This window comes from Desmodus rotundus, chromosome 5 (assembly GCF_022682495.2).
Source record: "Desmodus rotundus isolate HL8 chromosome 5, HLdesRot8A.1, whole genome shotgun sequence".
In the NCBI taxonomy this organism is placed as follows: Eukaryota; Metazoa; Chordata; class Mammalia; order Chiroptera; family Phyllostomidae; genus Desmodus; species Desmodus rotundus.
In genome coordinates this window covers 39106025-39133004 of record NC_071391.1, presented here as the reverse complement: position 1 = coordinate 39133004, position 26980 = coordinate 39106025, and the positions used below count along the sequence as shown (strand labels likewise).

The following is a 26980-nucleotide window of genomic DNA, read 5'->3' as shown; positions in this document are numbered from 1 at the left end:
AGGGCTGCTTTTTTCTTTTTTAACTTGTCGATGTATCTCGTAGGTCATTATGTACCAGTACGTTAGAGCTGTCTATTCTTTTAAACACACACTGAATGAATAGGCTACCATTCTTTTAACTAGTCTCCCAGAGAAGAACATTTAGGTTTTTTCCTGTCTTTGCCACTACAGAATGAAATGGAAGTATTCGAGGTTTAAAATAAAAGATAACTTTACATGCAGAAGAATTTTCCTGACAGGAAGAGAGCTTATATATGATCACTTAAATAAGATGTTTTCCAAAGGGATTATTTTTTTGTCTTGTCAAACATTATTTTGGAAATTTCAAAAATCCCATATTTGAGCCAGAAACATGTCATGCAGGGAGAATGTTTTTCTCTTCATCTCTCAGTGAAATCTGAGACAAAGTAATTAAATTATATCAATTGCTCTTTGGCTTTTGTGCAAAAACTAAGGATCTGTTCCAAAGACTGAATGTGAACGCTGGAGCTGGTATACACCCTGTTACTCAGTTTCATCTCTGGTTCCTCAGAGGTACTTTACAGGACAATGTGTGTGCTCTTCTGGGCACCGAAGCCACAATTTAAAAAAGTCAACTTCTGCTTCTGGCCAATAGGGACAGCCTGGATGGATACCAGACGACAAAGGATAATCATCCCTGAGAGATGGGAAGCAAAGGAGATGAGCCCCGTAACTGCCCCAGCTTATTGCCTTGAGAGTTTCCTGGCCAGAGGAAGCAGGGGGACCCTAGGGGGAGCTTGGTAGGCTCCCCCGTTGAAGGGACAGAGCTGAGACTCTCAGAGGCTGAGGCAGCTGGAGTTCACAGGGCAGAGAACTGGTGTGGAGAAAGCAGCACAAGGGGAAAACTCCTGAATCTGCCTGCTCACGCCGGCCCGGCTGGAAAACCTGGTAGTGCACAGAGCGCTGAGTGCTCTGAAGGGCCTCGCCCCATTAGGGGGACATGACTCGCTGTAAACTAAACACTGCTCTGGTCCTGCCTAACAAATCGTAAAAGCAAGACACGAGGGGATCAAACCGTTTCCAAGGAACTATATTTCAGAACAAAGCTCAAGAATATTTATAGTAATGCGAAAATATCCAGTACCCAAAAAGGTAAAAATCACAATGCCTGGCACCCAATCAAGAACTACCAGCCATAAAAAGCAGCAGAAGAATACAACCCAAAATGAAGAGAAAAACCAATGAAAACCAATCCAAAACTGACACAGACGTTAGAATTAGCAGAGGAGAAAATTAAAGGTTATGATACCCATATTCCATATACAAAAAAACACTAGCGGTAAGATCAAACACGCTGAGGAGAGACATAGAAGATATTTAAAATTTTAAAGAAGTTGTAGAGATGAAAATACCATGTCTGCAGTAAAAAAACACACTGGATGGGAATTAATGGCAAGTTAGACATTGAGAAAAAAAGATCGGTGATTTGAAAAGACACAACACTATTAGCTATCCAAAATAAAACACAGAGAAAATGACTAAAAGTATTTTAAAAAGGACAACAGCATCCGTGGACTGCGGGACAACTTCAAGTGGTCTCACATGTGTAGCTGCAGTCCCAGAAGGAAAGCGGAGAGAAAGGAAAAAAATATTTGAGAAATAATGGTTAAAATACTTCCAAAACTGATGATACCATAAACCTACAAATCCGAAGAACTTGATGAACCCAAAGAACAAGGAGTGTGAAGAAAACTACTACGAGGCACATCATAATCAAACTGATCAAAGCCAGTTCAAATTAAAACAACAACAAACACCATAGAAGCAACCAGAGGGAAAAAGGGTACAATACCCACACAGGAAAAAAGATAAGGAAGAGAGATTTCTGATAGGAAACAATGCAAGAAAAATGAGAATGAAGCAACATCTTTAAGTACTGAAAAAAAATACTATCAGTCTAGAATTCTATATCCAGAAAAAACATTTTTGAAAAATGATGTTCAGACATTCAAGAAAATCCTAAGCAATCTACAAAAAAAGCTATCAAACTAATAAATGAGTTTAATAAGATTGCAGAATATAAGAACTGAAACACAAAAACCTATTATATTTTTATATACTAGCAACAAATAATCATACACTCAAATTTAAAAATACCATTTAAAATAGCATAAGAAATATAAAGTATGTAGGGTAATCTGTCAAAGATAAGCAACACTGAGCACTACAGAAATTGATAAGAGAAACTAAACAAGACTTAAGCAAATGGAGAAAACATACAGTGTTTGTGGATTGGAAGACTGGGTAGTGATAATAAGTTAACACTCTCTGAACTGATCTCCTATCCCAATCAAAATCCTTGTAGCTTTTTTTGTAGACACTGACAAGTTGATTTTAAAACTCTTATTGAAATTCAAAAGACCTGGAACAGCCAAAACAACTTTGAAAAAGAAGAACAAAACTTGAGAATGAACTTCCTGATTTTAAAAGCTAGATAATAATCAAGATACTGTGGTACTGTGAAATAGACAAATAGATCAATGGAAGAGAACAGAACCCAGAAATATACCCACATGTAGTTGAACAAATGCTTTTCAACAAAGGACAGAGGCAATTTACTGAAGATAGTCTTTTCAACAAAGTGTGCTGGAGAAGTTGGAGCCATATGCAGAAAAAGAATTTTGATTGATACCTCACACTACATTAAAAAATTAACTCAAAGTGGGTCATAGGCCCAAATGTAAAACCTAAAAACAATAAAGCTTTCAGGAGACAGACAAAGATTTCTTAGATAGGACATTAAGATCACTCTCCATAAACCACAAACGGATATATTGAACCTCGTCAAAATTAAAAACTTCTACTCTTTGAAAGACATTCGGAGAGAATGAGAAGGCAAATAACAGAGTGGGAGAAAGTATTTGTAAATCATATATCTAATAAAGGGTATATATCAATAACATAGAAAGAGCTCTTGAACTTTGAATGACACTTCACCAAAGAAGACACACAGATGGTAAATTAGCACATGAACAGATGCTCAACATCACCAGTCAGCAGGGAAATGCAAAGGAAAATCGCAATGAGACACCACTACGCAGTAAGGAATGGTGAAAGCCGAAAGGACTGCCCATGCCCGCACTGACAAGCTTGTGGAGCAATTGCAACTCTCCCGCACCGCTGGCGGCAGTGTAAAATGGTGCAGCTACTCTGGAAAACAGTTGGCAGTTCCTTAAAAAGTTAAACATACGAGTATGCCTATCATGTGATCCAGCCATTCCACTTCTAGGTATTTATTTACCCAAGAAAAAAAACACAAAATGTATGTCCATAAAATGACTTTCCCACAAATGTATATAAAAGCTTTACTTGTAAATGTATTCTGGTGAATTTGAAAACTGCCATGATTTCAAAGTAGTGATGATAGTAAACGATATTTACTCTACGTAATGTGATAAAAAGTATCTGCGACTTTCCTACCAACTATAATATATGCAAAGATTTCCGATTCCTGTTACTGACTTTGTCACAGGCCCTAAACTTTCTGGGGAGAGGGAAATGTTCTGTATGTTGATTGTCATGCTGGTCACATGGCTGTAAAAATTTGTCAAAATTATTGCGTTTTATTGCATGTATGAAAGTGGTTTTTTGTAATACTGTTTTATTTTTATAAAATATATATGTCATTATAAGGATAACTGTCTTTCGCTTGGTATTTGAAGAGATCTAGATTTTATACTTTTGGATAGATGGGCAGGTTCTGGAGAAAAGTAGTGTTTTTAACTTCTAAATTTGGAGACTGAATTTCCATTTATTTTAGCAAAATAAATGGAACATTGTCAAAATTAAAAAAAAATACAAAGTTTAAAAAAAGGCTTTATTTGTAATAGCCAAAAATTGGAAACAACCCAACGTCCATCAACAGGTGAATGGATTAATAAGCTGTGATACATCCATACAATGAATACTATTCAGTAATAAAAAGGAACTACTGATACAACATGGGTAAATCTCAAAATAATTATGTTGAAAGAAAGAAGCCAGACAAAAGTAGAGTATATATTGTATGATTTCAGTTATAAAAACTCTGGAAAACCCAAACTATTTTAGAGTGGCAGAGAGTAGAGCAGCAGATGCCTGGGCATGGGGCGAAAGGCGTGGGAAGGAGGCTCTGCCACGGGGCACAGGCAGCTCTGTGGGCTGCTGGACTTGACCGTGGTCTGTACTGTCAGGACGGCTTTCGTGCGTGTCCACGTGTCAAAACTATCCAACTGTACTTTAAATATACGCAGTTTACTGGACACCAATGATAAATTATCCTAGATGCGATTCTTATTTTGTGAAATAATGAGCTTGACTAGCTGATCTCTCAAGTTCCCTCCAGGCCCAATTATGCGGGGGTTCATATTATTTCCACTAATCATATAGAAAGGAAATATGCAGACGTAAGAAAAAGGGAAGCATGTGATTCTAGACTCAAGCCAGGCACAAATCTCCTTAAGCAAAAGTAAACTGCCAAAACGAAAATATATCCTCACATATATATTTTTAACCATTTGGAAGTATGCCATAAAATTCAAAGTACTGCCCTGGCTGGTGTAGCTCAGAGGGTTGAGCGTGGGCCTGCGAACCAAAGGGTTGCTGGTTCGATTCCCAGTCAGGGCACATGCCTGGGTTGCAGGTCAGGTCCTCCCAATCCCCGTAGGGGGCACGCAAGAGGTAACCACACATTGATGTTTCTCTCCCTGTCTTTCTCCTTCCCTTCCTCTCTCTCTGAAAATAAATATATAAATAAATAAATAATTCAAAGTACTAAGAACAAAATCTCTTATTCTTAACTACAGTATTTTTGTATTTTTTTGGAGTTTATTCATTTATACACTCCCATTTGACCTCTGCCTATCCTATGAAGATAGCGGGTAACTTACCATTTATCAATGCACTTCTGACAAAAGCTGTGAGCACAAGGCAAGATGTGGTCGGCTCGGCCATCCATACAGATACAGCACTCCTCCTCATCAGTCAGCTGCTTCACCCTGCAACGGGGAAGCGGAGCTGGAGCAACACTTTGCTGTCTTTACAGTTTAAACTTGATTTCCACTGACTTAAAAAGCATTATCACATATCTATGTGCCCTCAGATAAAGCAAATGACATGCAATATCAGACTAAATCAACATACCTTTCAGGGAAGGCAATTATATTAGGGAAGAAGTAGTAAGGGGCAAATTTTATACAGAAAGACTGGATAAGATACATTCTGCAATGGCTAAAAGAAAATATGGACAAAAACTGGAAATATGCAGGTCTTTCTTTTCACAACTTAGCCGATTTAAATCATATAAATATAAATGAGTTCAACCAATATACAATTTATTCACCATGCAGGACCCAAAGCTCTCTCGTACATGGACCTTGCCATCAGGGCCTTCCTGTGCTGACGCTGATAATGAGCACACACAAATGAAAAAATTGCTTCGTCTCAACTACTGGGTGCTAGAGGAAATACAAAGGAGGAAGAAAGCAAAGTCTCTGTCCTCAAAGAGCTTTTTCATCTTGGGAAGAAGAGAGACATCGATTCCTCCACTCCCGCTACAGTTTCGGGTGCCCTGAGTGAGCCCAGTGCCTCTGCATGTGCTGCTTCCCTTTCTTGGGATACCTCTGTGAGTTCAATAAACTCCAGCCTCAGCCACTCAGCCCAAAAGATCATCTCCCTGCTGTCAAAACCAACATTTGCCTCAATTGAAGAACTAAAATACTGTATTTCAGTTGGCTGTTTATTGGTGGGCTTATCCATAAACTGTAAGCTCTTTGAATAAAGGGAATCTGTCTTTGGTTCTCAATAAATATTTCTTAAAGTGATTTTGATTTGCTTTTATCCTTTGTGCTGTTCTGTAATTTTTAGGTTTTCCTCATCAAGCATGTATTACTTTTTTAATTACACAAAAATTGAATGTTTTAATGTATAGCAACTAGACTATAAGTTTAAGGGTAGAACCTTTCTCTAACATGTTTTTAATTCCCTGCTGTCTATACTACTGCATATAAGACATTGGGATATCACTTTACAATACATCAATTTGAACACAGAACATAAGCAAATGTGCATTACAGGTAGTAAGTGCGAAGTAGAGAAGGAGGAAATGAGTGTATTTCAAACTTGTTGGAAAGATGAAGTAGAAAAACGATAGCATTTTGACAAAGAACATGCTAGGTGAGTATACAGAGCTGTGGAGGTAGGAAAAATACTGTGTGTGTATATGCAACCAGGAGCCTGGTGTGATGCTCCGGGAAGAAAGCGGAGAGAAAAGGTTGCTTAAATATGGCACAGATAACCTGATCCTTGATTGTCAAGATGGAAAGTTTAAGCTTGTTCTGACAGGCAAACTACAGTCAGAGTTTGATCAAGAGGAAAGTAAAGCCCCACGGAAGCAAGACTCTAGGAAGACTGCCTGGAAGTGCAGCATGAGGGGCCGCCTAGAGGGAGGAAAACCAGTGACACCCTTATCTCAGTGATCCACTCAGGAGGTAACCGGGGCATCACCAAAGCCAATCATCAGGACGTGCTAAGAGATTCAATGTTATGCTTCACTAACAGGGCGGCTCTGTTAGGGTGGCTCCTGAGCTGAAATGGGGAAACTGAATGAAAACCTAGAGGGATATGGGTCTAATGTATTTTTTTTTCTACATAATATTCATTTCAATGTTTAAGTGCCTTTTAGGTGCTACATACTGTGCCAGACCCGGATGAACTGGGGTCTCTGTGTCTGAGGTGCTTACAGTTTACATCTAAGAATGTGGACTTGGGTGTCAGCAGCGGAGAATGTAACTGAATCTGTAAGGAGTGACAGAGTTCTCTGAAGGACACTTGGAAAGCGAGGAGCAGAGAGCTGTGAAGAGCAGCATTCTGGACAGAGGTAAAAGAAAGAGCAGGAGACACAGAAACAGCCGATGGAACCTGTCACTTGGTGTGTCGCTACCCCCTAGCCGTGCAGTGACCAGAAGAAGGAAGGAGAGTCTCGCTCTACTTGCCACGTGTCAGCCCTCAGGTCTATGCTCCCTAACCTGAAAGACACACGACAGACCATCCAGGGAAGCCTCCGGGGCCCAGAGAAGACTCATAAACAATGGCCGGAGGAACAGGGGATGCTTATCCTGGAGAACAGAGGCTCGGTGGGAATTTTATTACTCTTTTCCAATCTGTGAAGGGCTGGAAAAGAGAACAGATTGTTTTGGTGGAATTCCAAAAGGCACTGCCACTGAAATAAGTAGACTACAGTAGTAATTTACTAATCATGATAGATAACTCCTACAGACATATTAGTATGGGCCAGGTTCTGTTATAAGCATTTTATATATATAACTCACTTAACTCCCTCAAGGGTCCTATGAAGCAGATACTATTGTTATCATCTTCTTTTAAAAGATGAGAAAACCAAGGAAAGAGAGTTTAGTAACTTGTTCAAAGTCAGGAGTATGGCCAGAATTTGAACGCAGGCAACTTGGTTCTAGAGTCTGCGCTGTGCTGCCTCAGGAGAGCCCGATTTTGGCTATCCTAGGAACAGAACACAAGAGGAAAGGTGTCGGAGTAATCGGAACCATCTGCGTAAGAAAAGGCTTGCTTCTCTGAGGCTGTGAGTCCCACGGAACTGCAGGTTTCAAGTATAAGCTGGACTACCACTTGGCTAAATGCCGTCAGTAGAGTCTCACTATTCAAAGTGTTACTCATGAATCAGCAGCAGCGACACTACCTGGAGGCTTGGTAAATCTGAAGCGCCTCCTCCAAACCACTATTGAAGGTGAGGAGGCGCCGAGGTACAGCATCTTCATGCACCAGACAGTAATAACGGCAGCACGGCTGCATTGCCAGACAGGCCAGAATGTGAATCTCAGGCCAATTTCTATGTGATTTAATGAGTTTGTACATGTAAAGTGCTCAGTAGAATGCCTAATATCCTACAAGTACTCGATAAATGTAAACCACTAATAGAAATACACATCAAATGTAAGGCTGAACCAAAAAAAAATACCTCTTAAGATCCCCTTCAACTTCAAAAGTCTAGTTTTCTACGATCAGGGTATACAAAAAAAAACAAAACACTGAAAGAACACACAAAGGCAAGAAGCCCTACCCTGATCCGACACCGAATTTTCTAGTCTTGAGGGCGCTTATCTCCTTCATTAAGATGATTGCAACAAGAAAAAATTATTATTTTCATTTCATTTGCTACCATAGAGCTTAAATATACTGGTGAATACTATTCTTGGCTTGCAAAATACTGTGTATACATAATCACCATTTTGAAGAGGCAGAGAAAAAAAAGCAGAAAATCAGACATTTGTCCTTGAAAGATTGATTACCTTAAAAAAATACAGGAAAGATAGCCTTAATGCTGCCTGTAGTGCTCTGAAACTGACTTGGCATTTCAGTAACATTTGTACAGCCCAAACCTAGAAAACCAAACACTCCCATTGCAGATAACCAGAGAACGATAAACGGAAAATACAATTTTACTAAAACACAGTATTTGGAAACCAGTTGGTTAAGAATAGACCAGATAATGCAACTGGAACAATAAAAGAGAAATTCTTATTAAACATATCTTTAACTTTAAGGTAAAAGACACTGTCAGCACAGGTTTCTGCTGTCTGCCCTGTATGACAGTAAGACAGTATATCAACATGTCTGGACCCAAGTAAGGCATTCCAATGAGGCATTTACCCATTTAAACTACGGTAACTGCTCTCAAATGGCAACAGGTGGGAGCTTTCACATGCCACAAGCAGTCCAGAGAAGGAAAAGAAAGTTTAGACAGAACAATAATGTATTGGGCCTGAGTAAACAAGCACCATCACAGAAACCCCTGGCAGACTTCATTTCCTTCTGCTGTATGCGATACGTACATCAACTACGTGTTCACTCTCGAGTGCACCGCCAAATGCTGCAGCCAATACTTACAACTCCGGTGCTCCAATTACAGACCTTTAAGGAAATTGGAATGATTTTGCCATTCTTAGACCTAATTTCCGGCAGGGCTTGATTGTCCAAGAACCTAAATATCTATTATAAGAGGGGTATTAACTACAGATCTTGTGTCATTAAGTGCAAGCGTGTGGAGAGGACAGCGGACTCACGGAAACGGGGTTGACAGAAACACCACCTGATGTGAGCCGCTCCAGCTTTTCTTTAATTTCGCACTCTAACAGTGTCCTGATGCACAGAATTACCCAAAAGCTGATCTGGGATGTTGTATCAAACGAGACAAAAAGTAATGTGATTTAAGACGTCACAAGGAGCACCAGCAAAAATATTTGAGATTTAGTCGCTTGCACATAAGAAGATAAGAGAAACATGGTACTTGTGTTTTGTATACCTTCCCATCCAAAGACTAGCCTGACAAGATGTCACCGATGATGAGTTTTCACCGGGGTCTTCAGAGGTGGAGCTCTGTGCCAAAACTCCTGCCGCCTGACTTGTGATGTCTTTATAAAGCTGAAGAAACTGGTACAAATTCATGATCCGCGACGCTTCCACAATGCCACTGCCCTTGTTAATCTAAATATAAGAAGAAAATGAAAAAACAAAACAAAACAAAAACAACCTCAATAATTTCTCTGATCAGTTTTTCCCCAAAACGAGGAACAAATAGTTAGTAAAGCATCTTAGGAAATACAAGTTTTCCAGGTCTACAAAATACCCAACAAGAGAGCAAGAATCTGAGCAAATAAATGCCACATCTCCTACATTTATGGGGTTTAAAGTAGTACACAAGTTTATGTCATTTGATACTCAGCCCTGTAGAGCTGATTGGGCATCATCTTGTTTACAGTTGATGATATCAGGCAATTTCCCCAGACTTAAGAAATTAATTTTTACTTCTGGCCAAGATGGAGGCATAGGCAAACATGGCCTGCCTCCTCACACAACCACATCAAAATTACAACGAAACTATAGAACAACTGTCGGGAGCCGACCAACAGCTGACCCTTGACACAGTCAGGACGGGTGAGATGCGTCTGCACGGTAGAGGAAGCTGTGGCTGGACTCCCTGTATATCTCTTCTTGCATGTCTGTCTTTGCTATTACTAGGTGGTGGGATTTTTGAGCACTTGTATTTTGGGCCCACTGATCTGCAGAATTCCAATGCAATTGTACAAAATGCCTTCTTGGCCATAGAGGAAAAGTCCCTTATAACCCCTCCGCAGCCTACTTCCCCTACCTATTGGAAGATTAATATTAGACAATGGGCAGGACAGCTTCCCGAAAAATGGAGAAAAATTTTACTAGATATCCCCCTTGGTACAACCCCCCATATAATCTTGGACAGGAGTAATAATTGATGGAACTAGATGGGTAAAAGAGCAAGGAAAATAGGTGAACTATTATGACTTAAGCCTAAGGGAATAAATACAAAGATCATCCCCTGCAAAGTGCATAAAGAAAGAACCTAGACAGGAAGATAGATGGCTGAGTTGGAAAACCTAACCATATAGGCCCTTTAATAGTTCACATATAACCAGTCTAGTCTGGCGTATCTTTTTGACCTATGCCAAATTCTGTCAACTTTGTTAGACATCAAATGATCAATAGCCATTTGAAACTTTGTACATGTAGTTAATTGTGCTTGCCTGATTGATAGCTCTCCTGTTCAAAATAACCTTTGTTTAGTATGAATAAATCTGTAGAACTTCCTGTACATTTTCTTGGTATTTCTGTATAGACCTTTTCTGCTTGAAAAATCATGCCATGCACCTGTTCCTTTGATGTCATGTAACAAATCCCTATAAAGCTTGATTAAACTCTTAGAGTTCGGTCAGACACACAAGGGCTGGCCATTCTCTAGCATCAAACTTGGTGTCCGACCCCTCATTCTTTGCCTGAGCCGTCCATCTTTCGGGGACCCTAAGACCCGCCAAGGCTGGACCCCGGCAAACAACCATCACTTGAACCAGCAGAAATCAAGTTGAAAAGTCCAACAATCACAAAATTAAAGAAACCACATCCATCCAGACTGGTAGGAGGGGCAGCGACATGGAGACAGGGTACGGGCTGGTCCCATATCCAGGTATGGTGGATAAAAATTCAGGAGGGATATCTCAAGAGCGAGGGGTTCCAGCCCCTCACCAGGCTCCCCAGGCCAGGGTTCCAGTGCCAAGAAGGTAAGTCCCCATAACCTCTGGCTGTACAAACAGGCAGGGATTGAGTCAGTAGAAGAAACTTCTGGAGTTCCAAACAGTTCCCTTTAAAGAACCTACACATGAACTTACTCAGACTCACTCTCTCTGAGCTCCAGCAATAGGGTAGCAGCTTGAAAGGCACCGGTGGCATACAGGGAGGAACAGAGGTGTCTGGCATCAAGGTGAGAGCAGGGAAGAACTTTCTTTCAGACAGAAAGGTTGGCAGAAGCAATTGTTCCTTTTCTGAAACCAACCCCGACAGAACCACAGAGTTGGCAGACTCCATCAACCAGGCTAACATTGTTCGCCCTGCCCTGGGGATTCCTTGAGGCTCTCCACTTCACCCAACTTACCAGCTCACCCAAGTTGTTAACAGTGCTTTTCCATATGAATGGCTGGTCTTGGCTCATCCTTCACAACTTCCGAAACTTTCTCAAACAACACCCAGCCTCAGTGAGCCCCCAGCCCTTGTACCTCTTGCAAAATGGCCCCAGACCTGGCACTAGCAGCAGACAGCCTAGGTTCAAAGCATGGCTTTGCCTGGGAACCTCCAAGCCCAGCACAAGTAGCAGCCTCTGCAGATTGCTTTGTAGCTCATGCAGGGTGGACCCGGGCAGAATACAGGTGGGGTCTGACCTTGGCCTGTATCACCTGGGAAACCCGAAAGCTTGCACACCCAGTAGACAGCTACAGACCACACTGGAGCACCACTACCTTGTTCCTGCACAGCTGATCCTTCACAGAAGGCGGAGGTGGGTGATCAGTGGCCACAGCCAATCCTTGCAGCTGACTGGCCTGGGTAAAACCTCCCAGTGATCTGCCAACAGCAATCAAGGTTCAACCGTGAGAGTGTACTCAGCCCACATTGAATAAATACCTTGAGTTCCCAGCTTGGGTCATAGGGGAGGCTGTGCCACTGGACTCTACAAAACACCTACTACATTAGGCCACACTACCAAGACTGGGAGTCATGGCAGCAGTACTTAATACATAGAAACAAACACAGGGAGGCTGCCAAAATGAGGAGGCAAAGAAACATGGCCCAAATGAAAGAACAGATCAAAACTCCAGAAAAAGGATTAAAAAAATGGAGATAAGCAAGCTATCAGATACAGAATGTAAAACACTGGTTATAAGGATGCTCAAGGAACTTAGTGAGGACTTCAATAGCATAAAAAAGATCCAGTCAGAAACAAAGGATATACTAACTGAAATAAAGAACAATTTACAGGGAAACAGTAAGAGTGGCTAAAGCTGAGAATCAAATCAATGATTTAGAACATAGGGAAGCAAAAAACAACCAATCAGAACCAGAAGAAAAAGAAAGAATCCAAAAAAACGAGGATAGCATAAGCAGCCTCTGTAACAACTTCAAGTGTTACAACATTCTCATCACAGGGATAGCAGAAGGAGAAGAGAAAGAGTAAGAAATTGGAAATCTATCTAAAAAAATAATGAAAGAAAACACCCCTAATTTGGTGAAGGAAATAGACATGCAAGTCCAGGAAGCACAGATAGTCCCAAAGAGGATGGATGCAAAGAGGCCCACTCCAAGACACATCATAATTAAAATGCCAAAGGTTAAAAGATAAGGAGAGACTCTTAAAAACAGCAAGAGAAAAACAGTTAGCTCGCTGCAGGGGGGCCCCATAAGATTGTCAGCTGATTTGTCAAAAGAAACTTTGTACGCCAGAAGGGACTGGCAAGAAATATTCAGTCATGAAAAGCAGGGACCTACAGCCAAGATTGCTCTACCCAGAAAATATCATTTAGAATTGAAGGGCAGATAAAGAGCTTCCCAGACAAGAAAAAAACTAAAGGAGTTCATGATCACCAAACCATTATTACATGAAACATTAAAGAAACTAATTTAAGAAAAAGATGATCAAACTATGAACAATTAAATGTCAATAAATACGTATCTATCAACAATCAAAGCTAAAAAACAAACTAAGTGAACACGAACGGAGACGGAATCATGGATATGGAGAGGATTTTGATGGTTGCCAGATGGGAGGGCAAGCGGGGGAATGGGTGGAGAGGTGAGGGGGTTAAGAAGTACAAATTGGTAGTTACAGAATAGCCACGGGGATGTAAAGTACAGTATAGGAAATGGAATAGCCAAAGAACTTACACATATGACCCACAGACAAGAACAATGGTGGGGGATTGCCTGAGGTAGTGGGGGGGTGTTGGGTAGAGTGAGGCAAAGGGGGAAAAATTAGGACAACTGTAATAGCATAGTCAATAAAATACAATTTAAAAAATGAATTTTAGAGGTCAGTATTGAAAATTCTCATTTTACTTTTTTAATTCTCCACAAAGACATGTTTCTTGATTTTAAAGAGAGGGGAAGGGAGGGAGATAGAGAGGGAGAGAAACATCGATTGTTTGCATCTCGACCATGTCCCCAAAGGGACCTAACCCTCAATCCCGCCATGTGCCGTGGGAATCAAATCCATGACCTTTTTTGTTTACAGCACGATGCTCCAACCAACAGAGCCACAGCGGCCAGGACTTCATTTTAATTTCTTAAGGAATTTCTTAATTAAGAGAGTTATTTGAATCCAACACCCATATGCCAATCTACTGTAACTGAAACAAGATATTGCTTTCTTGAATATCTTAAGTTCTCTTTTATACCCAAACTTCCAAACTTAAGTGAGAAAATTATACTGAAGTAAACCCTAACAAAAAGTGGTTGAGTGTTCCCCAGAAAGAAAAACTCATTTAATATGAAGTGGACCAGTGTCTACAGGTTGTACCTAATCCTGCCCTAGCTTACATTCTTGATGTGAGGACGCGTTTGGGCAGGTGCGAGGTAATTCAGGCCTGGGGACTCACAGAGTGGGGCACAGATTCACTTTCGAAATAACCAAAGCCAGTAGGATTTGAGGGTAAGAACATGAATTAATCAGCAACACCTTAGAGATGTGGAAGACTTCCTTTCAGCACAGGAGATGTGTGAGAGACTGTGGGAACAGAAGCAAGCAATGAAATCTATTAAGTGCATATCAAAATAAACAGAACAAATGAAATACTTAGAAAGAAATGAAGAATGCGGGGAGAAATGTAATAGAAGTTTGGATGAAGTAGGTTTTGAAGTGTGTTGACGGAACAGGAGATATGAAAAAGTGAAGTAGTTAGGTTACATACTAAAAAAAACATTAAACGAACATTTCCATATTTGGAATGAAAATAATAATAGTTGTAGTAACAGTTACTATTTACTACTTGAGAAAGAAATGAGAGGAATAACTGAGAAAAGTATGAATCAGATTCCATGTTGTGAAAATGGCAGAACCATTGCTAATAATCACAACTGATTAAATTTTGGGATGGTAAGATCCATATGGACAAGCAAATATATAATATTCTTTGTAGTAGAAGACTATACATGGGGTTGAGAACAAATAGAATTAAAGGTAACAGGAATTTAGAGCTTACAAAATAGATTTTCAGAGCTGAAGAAATTGAGCCAGTCTTCCTTTGGAACTGCACAGTTCGGAAGAAATTAGGGAATAATTCGTATAGACACAGTATGTAATAGCGAAGTTTATTGAACTGCAACTACTATAATCAGAGGGTTCAGATGACAAGTATTTATTGAGTACCTATAATGTTATAGGTAACATGTACACTGTTGTAGGCACTGCCGGTGTGGCGGGTATAACAGGAGGAAACCCTGCCCTCCTGGAGGCTACACTCTGAGCAGGAAAGACAGCTAATAAATACACCTGGTCAGAAGTAAGTGTCGTGGAGAAGATTAATAGAGATGAAATGCTAAAGGGTTGCAGGGAAGGCCTCACAGAGAAGGTGACATTAAAGGACTGAAAAGGGCGCAAGAATGAGCATATAGATGTTCGGGGGAAAGACCATTCCAGGCTGAGTGAACAGGAAGTGCACAGGCTGTCAGGCAGCAGTGCACCTTGCAAGGAGCACAAGGAGGCCAGCAAGGAACCCATGGCAGCTGCAACAGAGCAAGAGAGGGAGGAGTGGGAGAAGACAAGGCTAGGGGGTGAGGTGGGGACGGGATGTACAGGGTACTCTGCTGATCATGATACAAAAGAAAAAAATCCCCATACCCAGGTATGGGTTGGTCAGGAACGGACGGACCTCGGGGCACTCATGAATGCCCAATTTGCTGTCTACATGCATAGGGGTGATTTTACTGCTGGCTTTAGAGCAGGAGTTGGGGTAGGAGAAGGCCTAATAAAATTTGTTCCTTCATTTTCACCAAGGGCTCAGAAAGATTAAAAACCATCTATTGTAATCAACCCATCAGTGGATAAGGCTTCCAAATACTCTATGACAGCTGCCATTATATTTTTTAGCACAGTTGATATATTCAAGTATCTAAAATTTACAGATTAACTAATGGACAGCATATTGATGGTGAAAAATTCATTCCGAGATCAGAAGAGGTCGGGCGCGTTCAGGGTGGTATGGCCCTAGACGAAAAATTCATTCCATAACTAAAAATTACCAAAAGAAAACAAAAAAAACAAACCTTCTAACAGAGTTTAAAATTATTATTAAATAACTAAAACCCAGTGTTCTTAAAAGAAATGATCTCCCAAGATAACTTTAATTTTTAAGGTGTCACCTTAGGATTCTATGGTCAGGTAAATCCAAAAAGACAAGTAAAAGGTATAAGGATGAGAGTTTACTACCACATTTCTTGATTATAAAAATCTCTGCTATATGGTAATTATACAGCCAGTGAGGTTCAAACAGTTAACCTGGAAGGCCGTAACAGTGTGAAAACTGTTTTATATAGCTTTATAAAAAAATGTCAGCAGTAACCAAATTACAAACATTTATTATTACCATATCATACTATGCTATTAAATGTGGTCTAACCACCCACCAGTTTAAACCCTGCCCTAGAAGTCTCCGTCACCCTCACCTTGGTACAGATCACCCGCACAACCACTTTCCAGAACGCGGAGGAGTCAGACCCGGGCTGTACCTCGAAGAGAAGATGCTTTTGCTGGCCAGAAGCTACTTTAGCAGTCCTGAAAAGAGACAAACACATTTTAAAAATTTTATGAAAAGTCATATAAAATAATGGAGCCATGAAACCAGATTCAAGAAACACTTTAGAACAGAGAAGGCAATTTGAAGAAAACACACAAAGACTAATAATAATAATGACTGTAATAATTAGATTCTTTAAAACATAGGGATAGAGTTTTGATTAAACATACTATTTAATTTCCAAGGTTTTTAAAGTCAACAGCATAGTAGAATGATATTTTAAAATATTTTTGCCGTATCTAATATCCCAATGGTCTTTAAATTTTTAATAGACATCAGTGAAAAACATGTCCAAGGAATTAGGTATTTAATAAAAAAAAACTTTAGCTGGTTTCACTTACCCATTTTAACTATTGCCTCAGATGCACATAAGTTGTGAAAAAAAATCTTGCTTTTGGTTGAGTCCTTATTTAAGGATAATACTAACACATCACTTTGGAAAAAGTGTACAATTTGGACTGTATCAAGAAAATGATTTAGAGACACTTTAAATATAGCTTTACTGTCTTCCCCGAGCAAAGTAATTTTAATCTAGAGAGCCATAGGATTCTTTCATGCAAATAAGACTTTTAGAGGATAATTCATTATCATGCCATCGACACCAATTTAAATCAGTTCAAAGACACACTTCAATATTTCTGCTCCTTTCTATCACTGCTCACATTCCTCCCTGAGCACCAGTGGGGATATCGCACTCAGAACTAAGTGACTTACAGCCAAATAAATCGAGGCCATTGAAAATTAAGCAACTAGCCCTAGGTAACACAACCTGCGGGGGAATGTAATTCAGCTGTGCCAGTCCCCAGTTGTCTTCTAACTATCAAGCTACGCTTTTTCTGCACAGGCTTAACTTCCTTTCTCAGACAGAACTGCACTTATGGAATGCCCACCTGACCATGAAAAGTGGCTGCAAGAACCAAATCCGCACAGAAAATCCCTGCACAGGATAATTAAGAGGAAGGTGTTCTTGGCCATTTGCTCTCTGCTACACAGCAAACTTAGCTTATGTGTGCTTTCACAGGACACATTTTATTCAGTATCTTTAGGCAAAAAGGAAAAATTTTGCATAGTACACTAGGTTTATATAAGTTCCAAGACTCGAAAGGGATGGCAAATGTCACTAAATACTCTTTATGAGTTGAAACAATAGACATAAAATCATTCTACTGTTATGATACTATTAAATTCTCAACCCAATTTTACTCCTTAAGAATATGGTCTCAGAAGTAAAGCCTCAAATACTACCACTTGAATCATCTTAGAAAAAAAAAGTGAAATGCTAAAGTTTTAAAAACCAGTGACTACATTTTTATTATAAAAGATTAAACAATACACATACAGCAAAATGTAAAATCTCCCTTGCTGCCCTCCTTTCCCCCAGCTCCCCAGAGACACAGTATGTAGCCTCATATCCATTTTCTATGTGTTTACTTATACGGGAGGGGACCCTGAAAAAAAAAACCCAAGATTATCTTCTGGAAAGCAGGCCCCTTGCAGTACAGGCTTCCCCTGCTAGGTGAGTGTTCTAGGAACCCATCTGTATATCTGTATCAGTATGCCAGCTGGCGTTGTTGTGAGAGGCTGTGTTCAGCTTCAGTGCATTTTTTTTAATAAACAAAATTCAGTGTTCTTAAAGGAAATGTTCATAACTTTTAAGACATTCTTTAACAATAAACTCCAATCATGTCTATAAAAAAACTGTACTTCCTTCTATTTATATAATGTGTTCCATATGGCCAAGTATGTTTCTTATCAACCAATATAGCTATCATGAAGCTTAGGGAGCAGGTTCATGCTTCTTACCCTAAACTATTAATAGGAACTTTAATATGTTTATGTTGTTATTAAGTGGGTCCAAACTGCCTGGTGATTTTGATTGGCTTTTCTTGGGGTTTGAAGAGAGGTTAAAGTGGTATAGTTAAGGTAGGAGAGTGAAAAAACATTTCGGACTTAGGGAGAGCTGGATCTGCCATTAATACCTGCAATCAGTTAAAATGTCCAACCCTCAGCAAGTGCCTTGCACATACCGTGTGCTCAGTGAATGTTGGCTAAATTGAATGGACTGAAGAGAGAACCTCCTTTAAGACCTCATTTGAAAGGCAACACCCTAATTACCGGTATCGCACATCCCAAGAGAGACAGATTTCATACACGCACACACACACACACACACACATACACGAATGTAGGGATGTGGGTGCTGCTAGAGAAAGACTTAGCAGAGAGAGGTGACATCTGCTCACCTGTCACCTGCTCACCTGTCTCAACACACATAGGAAAAGTAATATTTTAAAAGCATAACAATCTGAGGCCATTCAGGGACAAAGAGCCCTGTGTATTTTAATAGCTTCTATAACAGATCAGTATAAAAATTAATAAAGAATAAACTCACAAATCCAGACTAAGTTCTATTCAATGTGCTCCTTAAGAAGATGGAGAAATATATATTCCATTTTAAACATCAATCTATTCAAGAGTTAAGTAGAGATTTAAAGATGTTAGCTGATTAAAAGTATTCATAACTAAAATGTCCTATTCTTCAATGATAAATGAGTTATTACTGTATATGTATATCTCCCTTCAAAAGAAGGGCTCAGTGAACAACCACGGAAGACCTATTTACTCATTAACCAGACGAGTGCCCGAGTGCCCCTGGACCATCATAGGAGCCTTTCTCTAAGGGTGCTAACGGGCATGCTCTCCTCACAGACCCCTTTGGTGCTTTCAAGCAAGAACCAATTTCTATGCCTGTGTTTAAAATTTAATTTTATGGTCCTTCAATCTCTTTTGTTCCTATTACATATTTTAAAATAGCCACATAGAAAGTCTTGTAGTAGGTACTCGGTAAATATTTGCTCACTGCTGCCAAAAACGTTCAGTCTTACCCGTCACTACCTCTGGTGATGTCGCAGGCAGGCGTGACATGCGGGGCATACATTCAGGGGGAAAATACAATGAAAAACAGCAAGACTTACACATCGTTAAGTTCAGCTACTCTCCCGAGAAATTCTTCGTAAGTTAAGGAGCCACTTTCTCGAACCAATATGACGTGTTTTGCTACTTTCTCTGGTAACTTGTTAAGAACCAACTGCGTCTGATCCGAAATTTGCTGTCCCATGATGAAATGACGTCTTTTGAAATCCAGAAAGAGTGACGCTTCACATAGTTTCTGTCAAATATATATATTATGTATGTTACTCTTATATATAATGTAAAAACAGCAACATATCCACCCCCTCAAGAAAGTAAAAACTAGGAATACATTTAAGTGAGAGAGTTCAGTAAACTTACACGGCCTAAGGTGGAATTTATTAAAAATATATTTTAGAAGTAAAGAGATATATTTCTATTTTCTTAAATCACATAGCTAAATGAGAAAACAGGAGTCACATGATTGGGAGGGTGATGAACCTCTAACTCCTGTAATTCTGCCAAGTAAAAACCATTACACAGACTCACACACAGAGGCATTTAAGTGACTGCACTTAATAGGAAGTGTGTTTTCCTTATAAAATTTTTCTCAGAACACTTCCTGACTGCTTACAACGTGTCAGACTCAAAACTAAGGGCCTTCCACACGTCTTCTCATTTATTTCTTACAATGGCCCTGAGAGATAGGCACTGTATTTCTATTTTACAGACAAGGAAATAGAGTTAGGTGACTTATCTAAAGTTAATTTTTTAATTGTAAAATATATGTAAATTAAACATTTTTTGGTTTGAAAACCTAAGAAAATTAATGTTAGATAATTTAACCACCTCACATTTTCTGCTTAAAAACAAAAAGACAGCTCTTTTGCTTTTTAACTCCGCTAGATGTTTTTAACTTAGAATTTATGTAACTTGTTTTCTAAATATAAAGGTGACATTTTAGTTAAAAGGCTGGATCGTACTTTAATAACCTATCAATATAGATCAGTAAATTATTGAATTGACTTAAAAATTTAACATCAAAACATTTATTTAATAACCACAGTCAGGTAGCCCAGTTGAAGTTGTTAGTAATCAAATTGAGATATTAATTGAGAACAATCAATGGCAGGAAGACAGCCGACATACTAAAAATGTCCAAATCAATAAAATTATTGGTGAAAATAAAGTGTCTTTTATTTTATGGAAAAAAACATATGGGCTTTTTGGCCAACTCAACAGTAACAATTTCATAGAAAAAATTTCGCCAGAAAACCTGCTTTATTATTTAAGGAAAAAATTAAGTTATAACTGTAAACATAAAATATGTAACTTTAAAATACAAAAACATTTGCAATAAGAATTCTCAGTAACCATAAATATGTAAATTTTGCTTTGGGTATGAAATTTAAAGTAGTGTATTTGAGACTTACCCCGTTAGTCACATTAAACACAGGAAAAGTACAATTGTAATAAAAAAGAGAAACTCAGCAGTTACTGTTTTGAATCGGAGCCTACTTGGCAACAATAAATATTATATTATAGAGATAAATAACAGGAAGTTGTTGAGAAAGATCCAAGCCACTAAAAAAAAAAAATCTCTGAATGCAAAATTCCAAGTTCGAATATAGCCAAGTGCATTGATAGCAACTGTACCCAAAGAGAAACAAAGATCTTAGCTCTAGGTGGCCTCTAGGGTATTCGATATTAGTGATTTCTGAATTTTAAAGACTAGTAAAATTTCAGAGAACCCTGGTTGCACATTTATTTGTATTCTAAGTAACAAGAGTTTTCAAAAGTAAACAAAAAAATCCCCCAAACTTAACAAAAATTTCAAAAGGAACAATGTATAACCTTCGAAGTGGAAGGATGTATTAGAATAGTCCTTCCCAAGAAGGCAGTGAGCTCACACTGACATGTACTACATATATACACGTACACTATTGCCTGTATTTTTCGTGTTCTAACGCAAACTTGTGAAAATATCACCAGGAGCCAATGCTTGTAGACCAGTGTTTGGGAGCCACTGTGTTAAACGGTCTTTTTAAACATTAAATTCAACAAGTACCATGTGCTCGGCGTTGTGCTGTGTTCTGGGGATGTAAACGTGAGTGAAAGAAACGTGGTCCTTGCCGCCATGGCGCACCTGACACGGTGGGCAAGAGGCAAACAATTATGCCAATAAATGTGCAACTGCGAAATGAGAGTGCGAAGCCAAACAAGGACAAGGCGCTACAAAAGCCTATAGATGGAGGACCTGACCTAGCCTTGTGTCAGGGACGAAGTCCGTGGGCCAACGACATTTGAGATCAGTCAGAGTGAGTCAGAGAGGAGGGTTAGAGGCATGGTGAGGGGAAGACATCACAGGCGGAGGTCACAGAAGGTGCCCGGCACAGGCAGGAGCATGGTGGCTCTGAGGCAATAGAAAAGGCCAGAGTTACTAAAGCAGAGAGGCAGAAGGAAATGGAGACTGGCGCCAAGAAAGGGGCCGTTTACCACTTTTTACTGATGGCCCAAAGACAAGTCTGCGTGCCTGCCCGATCTGTGGATGACTAAAATTGGAATAAAGAATGTACACTGAATACCAGAATCAAGACCGAAATAGATACTGGTTTTCTGAAATGAAATAAATTACATCAAATATGACTAAAAGTTAATCCTGAGTATGTCTTGAAAGGCCAACTGCACAGAAACACATGGGGAAGACGTGCCAAAAGCAGTTAAAATACAAATGGTCTGAGGGTTTCAGTCAAAATAAGGCAACAATAACTAGGGGCAAGAAAGATGTTAAATAATCCCAAACTCTTGTTAGAAGCAGATGTCCAGAGCAAGAGCCTCGTCCCATTGTGCTAATGCTTGGACCACAGTGAAGTTTGCAAGCAGCTCTTAGCAGTCCCACTTTTAAAGGGCACCCAATCATTTGAACATATTTGGTAAAGTATACAAGATGTTATAGATCTAGAAAAGGAGACAAAGCAATTTATTCTAGCTAATCACAGTTCAGTAACAATGTGGAGCAAAATGATAGGTTTGTTCAAATATTTGAAGAGATTTCTTGTGGAAGAGGAAGTAAGATTTATTTACAGATACAGAGAACATAATAGCCAAGTAAGTGTAAATTAGGCAGGTTTCAGGTCAATGTAAGAAATTTCCTATCATCCATAATTATCCAGAAGTATAATTAATATATGTGATGTTTCTTTCATTAAACGTGTGAAGTGGTTTTTTTTCTTTTATTTTTAAGACTTTATTTATTTTTAGAGAGAGGGGAAGGGAGGGAGACAGAAAGGGAGAGAAACATCAATGTGTGTTTGCCTCTCAGGTGTTCCCCACTGGGGACCTGGCCCAAAACCCAGGCATGCGCCCTGACTGGGAATCAAACTGGCGACCCTTTGCTTCGCAGTCCGGTGCTCAATCCACTGAGCCACACCAGCCAGGATGAGAGTGTTTAAATACAGATTAGTAAATTCATCTAATGAGAGTTTTAGAGAAGACTTCTGCTTGGGTGAGAAGAGGAGTAGGTGACCTCTAACCTAATATTTTATTCCCAAAGTGAAACTTAAACTCCCTCTAGGTTTTCCTGTATCAATCCAATCAAAATGCAATAAAAGATTTTAATCAACCAGACTCAAAACTTTAAATTACACTTACATTGCTTAACAAAGAAAAAAATCAAAGTTTTGAAATACAGCCTGAACAGTGTAAAAACATGCAGTGATAATTTAATCAATGTGCCCATCAGACACTTCAGAGAAGCCTTAGCTACTTATTGAAGTAGAAAATGGTCCTTTCTGTTTCTGCATTGTTTTGGGTTGGTGCCCTAACTTTGAGTGACAAGGTTTATAACTTGAGGCAACATAGTAATGTTATTCTGTAATTGCATTTGGTATCTGGCAAACCTGATCACTACTAACTGCTCTGATTAAAAGGAAACACTAGCTAGAGAAGAGCCTGGAACGATGGTTCTCAACCTGGTTCAGTGGAGAGAGCCTGAAATTTATGGTTCACTTTGAATACTATAAAATACTGCAAATATTAATGTTTATCACTAATGTAAAATACGACTGTGATCTATATGCTACACAAAACCACACCCAAGGGTGCATGTTCACGAAAACCATCCACTGAGTAAGCAGACGTGGGTTTTTCAGGGACCCCCTTTGGTGGCTCTGTACCTTCTCCTGTCACAGCACGTATCAGCTAGGTCACTCGACTGTGCCCCTCTGTGAGCTTCTTGAGGATAACAGCTATGTTCTCTCTTCTGGCAGATATATTGTTGACAGCTTTTTAAAATTATTCACTCAGTATTCTTTTGACCCTTGTTCACCTATTCAGACATCTACCAAGACTAACTTGGAGAGAAGCTGAAGTTAAAAAAAAAAATAAATGGAAGAAAAAAAATAAAATTGTAAACATTTATCAATCAATTAATGCTTATGTAAATTGAGAAGTACTTATTATTTGATATCAGCAAAATACTTCCTTCTAGATCATGGAACAGTATCTCATAGGAACATAATTTGCAAACCATTGGCATAGAATTCAGCAAAAGACAAATCTCTGGTTAAGATTTCTCAAAGAACTAGCAGCTCTCATACTACTGGGTCACCTATAATTTAGTGCTTTCTAGCAAGATAAAAAATAATGTGCTTTCATAAAACATTTGAAGGATTTAAAAAATAAAGAACTATTTTGAAACAGAAGAATATCAAGGATTCCAAAAATGCCACATTCTCTAGAGGCTAGTGGGTGGTAACATACACTTGATCATTTCTTTTTCTAACAAATGAATTGTTGTAGTTCAAATATTCTTTAAATATATAATATCACATCATGGACAACTGTCAAAAAACCAACCAACCAACCCCCCTCCCCCCAAAAAACCCCCGAACTCCATGAACATTTAAACCATATCCATTCATAAAAGTCTGAAAGGGCAAGCCGATGGCTAGTTCACAAGTACTGTAGTATTTAGAAAACCCCTCCAAAACCTGCTCTCCATGAAATTTTGTATCAACTACTTTATTTACAAAAAGATATTTACAATTGAATAATCAATTATTTTCATGGTGAAGTGATTTAAAAAATCAGTGATAAAAACCAAGTACTAAAAACTAGGTCCCTAAGGATACACTTTTATTATTCATTGCTTAAACTCTCCATCTGTAAGCTGTTCTGCAAGACAAGAAATTAACAGCAGTTATAACAGATACATGGTGAAACAAGTCCAACTAGTCAGTCACTTACAGAGCCTGGAGCCCTGTTCTGGGCCCAAAGATCTTAATCAGAAGACAATTTTTATAGAAAGAAAAACTACAAAAGGATGGAGAGTACTTGGAGATTAAGAACACAGATTTCTGGCAGCACCAGCGTGTTTACTAAATACATTACATATTTGGAAAAATACACTAACTAAACTTGTAAGAACCCTCTCTGGATCTTCTCTGCCTTTTGGGGAGAAGGGTAAGGTACATGTGTTAGGTGTTTCAGTGTGTACTAAGAAGCAGTAGGCTATACGCATCAGATACACAGTTCACTTACACGAAATGACAAAGCACATATTTTGGAAATCTACAATCATATTCTAGAGGAAATTACTTAGAAATGGCAGCCAGGTGGCATCAAAAGAAAGGAGAAAATTCATACTGTTTTTGAGTTATGAAGTCAGAAAGCATCACTTCAATTGGAGAGGTGACTTCAATATAGCAGAGACTAATCTAGGATCGTTGGTCCGAGATGAAATTTTGAATGGATGGAGTTCAATTTACAGCAGGAATAATGGGCGGGGGAGTGGAAAAGAATAACTTTATGCAGAAAATCTGAGAATTAATAACCACAGGCAACTTTATGCCAGAGGAAAGAACTGGCTCACTTGGCAGTGTGAAGCGGGACAGGGTCAGAATACGAGCGGGCACTGCATCTAAAATAAAAGGTCTGGGGATAAATTTGAATAATAATAAGTCTGCATTTTGTAACTCGATACAAGTAACATAAGAAATCACCCCAAACTAACACAGAAGACTTCCTTTCCAGGAATCATTACAATGATTAAAAAAGAAACGTATCGCCTCAGCCAGGTCTCAAGACAGTTGTTTCAACAAGGCAAGCCCTTTGAGAAGGGCACGCTGAGCTAATTTAGACGCGGAGAGCCAGCTAAGTAGATGGACTTGGCCTTTTCTGAGTTACCGTCACAAGGCAAAGGGTTTCTGATCTGGGGTGTCCGGTGCGGCGGGGGCGCCTAGGGTTTTTAACAGCACTCGTGTTTACTAAACACACCAGCCACCCTCGCCGCCCCAGCCCCTCCTGAAGCGCACTAGAACTTGGAGTTTTAACCAACAGCTAGCCGACAGACTGCGCAGGCGGCAATATTCAAAAGCGGTTCCGGACTCGAGAAGGAAAAACTCCGTCCAGCTCCCCCAGATCCGCCCCCGCCCCCCCCCCCCAGCGGCACACGCCACCTCCCCACCCTGGGCCACTGGAAACCGCCAGGCTGGGGACCGTGCGTCCACCGCAGGGCCGTCCGGGCCACCTCCGCACCTTAAGCCGGGGCCTAGAAAGGGCGGCAGGGCGGGGCCGGTCTCCCCACTGAACCCCGGCTCCGCTGTCCAGGCCCGGCCGGCGGCCTACTCCCAGCCCGGGGGTCGTGGAGCAGGTAGGAAGGGAAAGGACGAAAGGACTGCGCTGCAGACCTCACCCCAGGTTCGAGACACCGCAGATGCAGGTGCCGCCCTTGCCCGCCACTCGGGCCCACTGGCGGCGGCGGCTGCTCTGCGGGGACCCGGTCGCACCGCAGTGACGCAAAAGCCCCGCCTCCCCGCCCCACCTCCACCCTCCCGCCCGCGTGTTGCCTGGAGATTGTTGGATTTGCCTTCTCCTGAGCTGTGCTCGGGCTCAGCGGTTGTACTTCTCCAGGGGAACTGGGAGGGAAAGTGGCGCAAAGGCCAAGGAGAGGGGTCATGGCCGAGGGGTGGTGGGGAAGGCCTCGCCTCGGAGGCTCTTGGAGATAGGGGCTCCTGGTGGCCCTGGCTTCGGCCTGGCCGGCTGTTGCCTTTGCAGGTGCCGTCTCCCGCGGGCTGTTGAGGCCTCGCCCCGGTGACAAAGGCCACTCTTGGAGCCTTGGTTTGATCAAGGGTTGGATTCCAAGTCACCACTTATTGGACCTCCAGCCTCCCACTGGTCATGTTTACACAATGATCTTCCTTGATATGAAATGGGGTCGACTATGCTCACCTAGCTATTGGGTTGGCCAAAAAGTCCGTTTAACTTTTTCTGTAAAATAAAAAAGACAGTTTTCATTTTCACCAATAACTTTATTGATCTGGACATTTTGAGTATGTTGGCTATCTCCTGCTATTGGTTTCTCGTGGGTAGTAGGCTAGAGGTGCTGCTAAACATCTTCCAATGCATAAGACAGCAAAGAATTATTTGGCCAAAATGTCAATAGTACCAAGAAACTTCTCACGCCACTTTGACACGTTCAGTCACAGCACCTTCGTCATACATGGCATTAATCTTTATTTATTTATTTATTTTGAATTTCAGTTGCTTTCTTAAAATAATGAAGCATAAGATGCCGGAAAGGTTGCCTATCTTCTTCCATCTTCAATATTAAAATGGCTACACAAAAATTTACCAATTTTGTTTAAAAAAAAACTGATATTGAAGCAGGGTGCAGCCAAGAGGAGGACCCCAAGAAGGGATTTGTGATGGGGTCCAGGACTTGGGGTGTCCAGGAAATATTAGAAAAATGTGTGTAGGATGTCCTCACCCCCACAGGCCTGAGCCAGGGGGGATGGGACACATGGAACAGGGCCATTCAGAGCTGTTTTGGGTAGCAAGAGCTTTGCAGCTAACCCCTGGCACAGTCATTTAACATATCTATAACCTTTAAC

At 40.2% G+C, this 26980-nt stretch overlaps 1 protein-coding gene across 5 annotated transcripts in view; it reads right to left on the bottom strand.

The window, feature by feature from the left end:
• The window catches only part of RNF141 (ring finger protein 141), a 29420-nt gene extending 3548 nt beyond the window's left edge, over window positions 1-25872 (bottom strand). Inside the window, exons 1-6 of one of the 5 annotated variants that reach the window (XM_024558772.3) lie at window positions 25783-25867; window positions 23264-23452; window positions 19154-19347; window positions 16048-16156; window positions 9335-9516; window positions 4890-4997 (exon numbers count right to left, since the gene is read on the bottom strand). In XM_024558772.3, the coding sequence (XP_024414540.1) occupies window positions 4890-4997; window positions 9335-9516; window positions 16048-16156; window positions 19154-19296 (542 nt within the window). In that variant the 5' untranslated portion in view covers window positions 19297-19347; window positions 23264-23452; window positions 25783-25867. Of the gene's footprint in view, window positions 1-4889; window positions 4998-9334; window positions 9517-16047; window positions 16157-19153; window positions 19348-23263; window positions 23453-25625 lie in introns of all 5 variants that reach the window. The other 4 variants (XM_045194250.2, XM_024558771.3, XM_024558773.4 and 1 more) reach the window with 4 other exon arrangements.
• Window positions 25873-26980: the final 1108 nt, after the last annotated feature.